Here is a 6,620-nt window from a genome sequence, read left to right on the forward strand (position 1 = left end):
TTTTGTCTGGGAGGGCTGACAAATATCACCTGCTAGGAAGCAGCAATGGGAAAAGATGGTTATTCTCTACTGATGAGATTCCTAAATATATCTCGTTGAACAACATGTGATACAAAGATAGACTTGGTAAGTGGTTGGCCTCATCCCATCTCAGGACTTTTCTATATTGTTGCATAAAGAAAATTGGCAACAGAATATTGTTTTGTCAATATTTAATTTGTTTTTATTGAATATTGAAATGAAGATTCAGCTTCAGATATTCAGGCAAAGGCAAAGTAAGAACAGCTGGGGAGACTATTGGCAGTTATTCAACACATAGCTTGAAAAAAAGTTTGTTGTCGTTCTCTGTACTTCCCCTTCTTGACTTACACTTGTACATCCAATTTATTACCTGTAGGCAAAGCATATGCTCCAGAATTCTACTATGACACCTACAATCCATTGTGGCAGAACAGAGCCCGTGTGTATGCCTACAGCCTAGAATGGACCCAGATGAATCCTGATGCTGTGGACCGCATCCTCACCTACCATCTGGGGATCCGGCAGGTGAGAACTTCAGGTGCTTTTCCAAAGGACCATTTTCTCGCTAACCAATATTGCTCTGCTTCTGTCACTTATTTTTCATGGAGGCTTTCAATCTAGATGGCTGTTAGACAGAAGTATTTTTTTTGCTGTGGCGTAGAAGAGATGGCTCACTCATCTGTAAAATCAATTCGCACTTGCTAGGATGCAGAACAGAGGTGAGGAACAAAAGGTATTTCCCTTGTTCAGTGAATATGGAGATGCAACAGGCAAGGCACAAATACAGTGCCAACTGCTTATAAAACCTGACATTTAGAAACTTTCAACTGAAGTCTGTAAGAAAAAAACTTCTCTTTGGCACCCAGTATATTTTGAATGTCTTGATGGTGCAGGGGTGGGTAGCATCCCAAGAGATATTAAGATCTACGTGGAAGGATGCCCAAATGAAGATTTTGTATTAGAAATTGTTTGGCCTCAATAGACAGATTTCATTACTATTCCTGCATTGGATATCTTCCTATTGTTTGGTTAAGAATGGAGGATATTAAGTTACATCTCTTTGTATGGTTGCTAAATCCATAATTAGTTTCTAGTCAAGGCAGGCAGAAATTAGAGGCAACCTTGCATTTTGAAATTTCAGTGTCAGGCATAATATTTATTTACAAGAAAATATTTGGATCCTAAGTAAGGACACAGGCATTCTTGACTCGGTTCTTTTGAAATGTGCTCTTTTATCCAAGAAAGACAAATATTGGGGCACAAAAGGCAATAGAAGAATATTGTATGGAATTAGGATTACTCTGAGCAATAAGTTATTTACAATGGTCATGACCCTTATGGTAGCCCAAATGTTTGCCTGTTCTTACTCCCAGTTAAAAAGGGGCATAATGCATTTACATTATTTCTTAAAGCATCATCCAAATGAGTTTAGCAACAGAGATCTGTGTTGGCTCTCTTTTTCTTCTTCTAGCTTCCAATCAATAGGGAAATTTGCACAGAAACAAATGAAACCACCCTAGGTTTTGTCAAAAACCATTACCCACCCTTTATTTGACAGATTGCTTGAATGAAAAAGCTAAATCTTCCACAAGACTGCTTGTGTGATGCAACATTCATTGGCCAATGATACTGCAATCTTTAAAATCTTAGTATGTAGCTGACGAATTGGAAGCTGGAAAAGTATAGGGAAGTCTTGACTAATTTATTCAATGTCTTCTTAGGTTGGTCAAATACAATGATTCCCCAACTACCATGTTTCCCTAAAAATAAGACAGGGTCTTTTGACCCCCTAAAATAAGCACTTGGCCTTATTTTTGGGGATGTCTTATTATTTTTGAGGTGCAGGAGGCGGCGAGCGTGGTCACCTCATGGCTGCTGCTGTGTTGCAATATTTTCAGGGAGGGCTTATTTTTGGGGTTGGGCTTATTTTAGCTCATGCGCTCAAAAGCCTGATTGGGCTTATTATCCGGGGAGGTCTTATTTTCAGGGAAACAGGGTAGTGCTCTCCAGCTTTGTTAAGACCACCAATTCAGGAATCCTTACCAACATCTCCAAAGAAAATCTAATAACTGCAGTTCATATACATATCTAAATAACCATTTTAAGGAAAAATACAGTACACCAAGGCAGCTTAGGACACAGAGCAAAGTCCAGGTTTCTTTATAACCTTGCTTCTTTTAGCAAGTAGCTGTTTTCCCTACACATATCCCACTTTTAGCTAGTCCATATTAAATCCTTTTTGTCTCCTAATATATCAGTTTCTTAGGATATGAAGTATATGACTGGCTTTCCTAATTGCAATTGGATATAATGTGGTTTCTTGGGCCTCAACTTAGCATAGTTTGCCAACACAGTTATTCATTCTAGTTTCTGAATAACAGTTTAGAAACTACCATATTATGTGAACTCAGCCAACTGTTGCTTGTTCATAAACAACAATGAAGCAAATCATGATTTAATGTGATATACAAATCAAATTAAGCCCATCTCAGGGTTTTGATTGTTCCAGGATGCTCCTATAATGTACACTGTAAAGGCCAATTGTGGGGAAGTAAGGGTAGAAAAAAGGGATGCAGTAGTTCAGTGGCTAAGACACTGAACTTGTCGATCAGAAAGGTCGGCACTTCAGTGGTTTGAATCCCTAGCCTTTGCATAATGGAGTGAGCTCCCGTTACTTGTCCCAACTTCTGTCAACCTAGCAGTCCAAAAGCATGTAAAAATGCAAGTAGAAAAATAGGGACCATCTTTGGTGGGAAGGTAACAGCGCTCCATGCACCTTCAGCATTTAGTCATGCTGGCCACATGACCACGAAGACGTCTTCGGACAGCGCTGGCTCTTTGGCTTTGAAACAGATATGAGCACTGCCCCCTAGAGTTGGGAACAAGTAGCATGTGTGAGAGGAACTTTTACCTTTAAGAATAGAAGGGTCCATGTTTTTGAGCTTTCCAGATGCATCTGATTGTCTACTATGTGACCCAGAAAAGGTAAAACTTACTCTTTTCTAGTTGTAACTGAAGACATTGCAGTGGTCATGTGGCAAGCATGACTATACATCAAAGTGCATGGGATACTCTTCCCTTCCCACCAAAGTGGTACTATTTAATTATTCACACTTGCATTCTTTCAAACTGCTAGATAGGCAGGAGGTGTGACCAGTAGGCTTAATCCAGTAGACTGGATTAAATGGTCCTTTGCCTCATCCATAAAGTTTTGTGTTTCTTTAGTCAGCCTAGAGCTAGATAAACAAAAGGCAAACTGGATGTATAAAATGCAGTTTTGGGATGAGAAGACTGTGTGGTTTGTTAGGCAGAAAGGCAAGAGGAGTTGTTCTGTTGTTATTAACTGGGTTATAAAGTTTGCATTTGGCTGCCTTTTGAATCTACTTTATCAGCCAGAGCGAGTGTACATGGTAAATGAATTATTCCATATCTAAGGAGCAACATGAGTATTTTGATTTCTTTATATATATATATATATATATATATATATATATATATATATATATATATATATATATATATATATATATGTATGTATATATATATATCATAAAGACTTCATAAGTGGTACCTGTGAGTTCCTTTTTCTATTGTGGTGGGACATGCTAAATGTTAACTGAAGCTTGTGTTTGAAAAATAGACCCCCAGGCTAAGCTTACAAGGCATTATCAAACAGTACTCATGAAGATAAGCAGCTTTTGAATGAACTGACATATCGATGATGGGAAGTTGGCTTACCTTGGCTCTCAAGGCAAGCTCAGATCTCAAAGAGCGCAGCAGGATTTGGGGTTCCTTGATATCTGGTATGAAATGGCAGGAAATTTGCAATACTTTGATGTGTGCTTCTTGCTGCTAATGATATCTCTCTCTTAATGGGGCTGGTTGAAAAGGAGAAGCAAATTGTTTGGTCTTTTAATCAATCCACATAGCAAAAAAAAATGGACTTGTCAGAAGCAGCATTTTCTTGAACAGACAGCTGCATGGCAGAATAGCCACTGTGAATCTGTGAGATTCGCTGAAGCCGGCAATGTGCTCTAAGCATCAAATGATATTGATGGTTCATTTATCCAGAAATCATTGCCTTTGGTTAATATTATTCAGTGCCATAACAACTGGGATTGTTATGATTTTCAGTGAGAGGTTTTGGGTTGGTTAATGAATTAAATTGAAATGCAGTGATTAGATGATCTGAAGGAATATACAACTTTTACTGAAGCCGAAATTCCATCATCCCTGGGCAAAATGAGGTCCATAACAATGGCTAGACACTTCCAGTTATGGAGAAAGTGATCTGCCCTCATAAGGTGACAATCCAAACTGGAAGCTTGCCCCCATTCTTTATTCAGATTTCCATGATGTTGTGTTCCAGATGTGAAACTCAAATATCAGAGAGGCAGGGAAAGCCATGTGGCAAGTACTACCAGCTAAGGCTCTTTTTTGTCTGCATCTAAATATTAGGGAGAGAGAAATTGGAAGAATAAATACATTCCAGTATCAGTAGAAGGGAATGTTTGTAGCGCAGGTTGACCTGTAAGGTCATTGGTACTCTCTGAGCTTGGTTGTTTTCTTGCAGATGTTTTGTTACTCAACTAGATAACAATGATGATGTTACTTAGTTGGATAATAACATGTCTGCAGGAAAACAACCAAGTTCAGAGTGCACCAAGGACTCCACATCCTGATATGGTGGGAAAATACAAAAGGTGGTTTCTCTCTTATTGGGGTATCATAAACCCAGAATGGCTTTCATTCTTGAGAATGCTCAACCTCAAACTTTCCATCAGCCACAACCAAGTTTACTTTTCTCATTCTTGGCAGAGAAATCTAGCATTAAAAGTGGCTTAGCAGTTAGGAATCAAGAATGTTCTCTTCTGGAGTCCCTTTTTCAGAGAGTTAATCCATGTGTTGGGCAGAATGGAATTAATATATTTGCATTGAGTTGTTTATTATCACATCTTTACTAATTTCCATCTGTAGTCACATCTTCATCAAATCATCACATAGCATCAGCAGTTAATTAGAATTCCGTTGATGAGCCCATTAAAATATGCCACCTTCATTTCAAGGTCTGAAATGTGTCAGCAAGTCAAATTGAGTGTGGGCCAAACAGAATTTGTCTGTGTCATCTGGTCATGAGTCAATGTGATTAGATAACTTGCTTAGCATATCACAAAGGCCAGAATTAATTGTGGTCTGTTTTCAGCTCAAAGTAGCAGGTAGGTGTTATCTCTGTTTAAGAGCTTGTAGGACCCTTATCAATCTCTATTATTGCATTAGTAAGTAGCCATTTTTTTAAAAAAAATCATGTAGTCATAGGACCTGCTGGGAGTGAACTACTACCTAAAGAATGGAATAAATGCTAGGTGAAAGAAAGTTGAGCCAGTATTCATCCGCTCCAAAAAAGGGACAATGCTGCTAGATCCCTAAAGTGATACTGCCATTCAAATTGAGAGAGGGGGGAGCATGGGGATAAGCTGTATTTTTATAACCTTTTCCCAGGAGTCTAAGGGCCCTGCAGTATTCCCACCTTCTTTGAAATGTAATAAGCAGGGAGGGCCAGGTGTATTGCTTCAGTTTGCTGAAAGCAAACTGAATTACCTCCAATAGACCGATTAGATCCCACAGATTAGGCCTCCTCCGAATTCCATCCGCCGGCCAATGCCAGCTGGCGACCACCCGGAGGAGAGCCTTCTCTGTGGCTGCTCCGACCCTCTGGAACGAGCTCCCCGTGGAAATTCGAACCCTCACCACCCTCCAGGCCTTCCGCAAAGCCCTTAAAACCTGGCTGTTCCGACAGGCCTGGGGCTAAAGAGTTTTTGCCCCCCTTCTCGAATGGTATGGTTGTTGTGTGTTTTTAAATTTTGTATTGTTATGTCTTGTCTTTTTTATCCCCCTGTCTGTACCCCCTTCCCTGATTGAATTGTGAGCCGCCCTGAGTCCCCTTCGGGGAAAAGGGCGGCATATAAATGAAATAAATCCAAATCCAAAGCAGAAGAAGATGCTGGGAACAGTTCCTTAGCTGTTTCTCAAGACGGCCTTTGAAATAAACATTTCACACCTGTCAATTGGCTAAATCCAGATTTGGACTGGAGGGAGGGATTCAAAAGCCCTATTTCTAACTGTAATAGTTTTGGAGGGAAATTATAATCTGCTTCTCCTGTCCTACTATTACTGTATTTTTGGAGTATAAACAAATCTTTTCCCCCCAAAAAAGAGGGTGAAAATCTGGGTGTGTCTTATACACCGAATACAACATTTTTGACCTTCCGAAACCTCATCCCGCGAATCTTGTTTTTCACAAAAATGGAGGTGCAGAGGGCGTGGGAGGCCTGTAGAGTGCTCCTGGGGGCTGGGGAGGGCAAAACTTTTTTTTTAATTTACCTCTTTGGTGCGTCTTATACTCCGGTGCGTCTTATAGTCTGAAAAATACAGTACTTCTTCTCGATAAAAGGTTCCTTTTGAGTGAAAAATGGGCCCAGTTTTCACAAAGGGCTGTCTTTGCCTTCCCCAGCCCCCAGGAGCACTCTACAGGCCTCCCTCACCCTTTGCACACCCCTTTTTTGCCAAAAAAAAAAAAAACCAACCTGGGCCTGTTTTCG

The 6,620-nt window shown here is 40.0% G+C and overlaps 1 protein-coding gene across 1 annotated transcript in view; it reads left to right on the top strand.

The window, feature by feature from the left end:
- MDGA2 (MAM domain containing glycosylphosphatidylinositol anchor 2) overlaps nt 1-6,620 on the top strand; it is a 448,026-nt gene that overhangs the window by 341,878 nt on the left and 99,528 nt on the right. The window contains exon 10 of the mRNA XM_032214074.1: nt 398-546. Within this exon, the coding sequence (XP_032069965.1) occupies nt 398-546 (149 nt within the window). The remainder of the gene's footprint in view (nt 1-397; nt 547-6,620) is intronic.

Source organism: Thamnophis elegans, chromosome 1 (genome assembly GCF_009769535.1).
Source record: "Thamnophis elegans isolate rThaEle1 chromosome 1, rThaEle1.pri, whole genome shotgun sequence".
Lineage (NCBI taxonomy): Eukaryota > Metazoa > Chordata > Lepidosauria > Squamata > Colubridae > Thamnophis > Thamnophis elegans.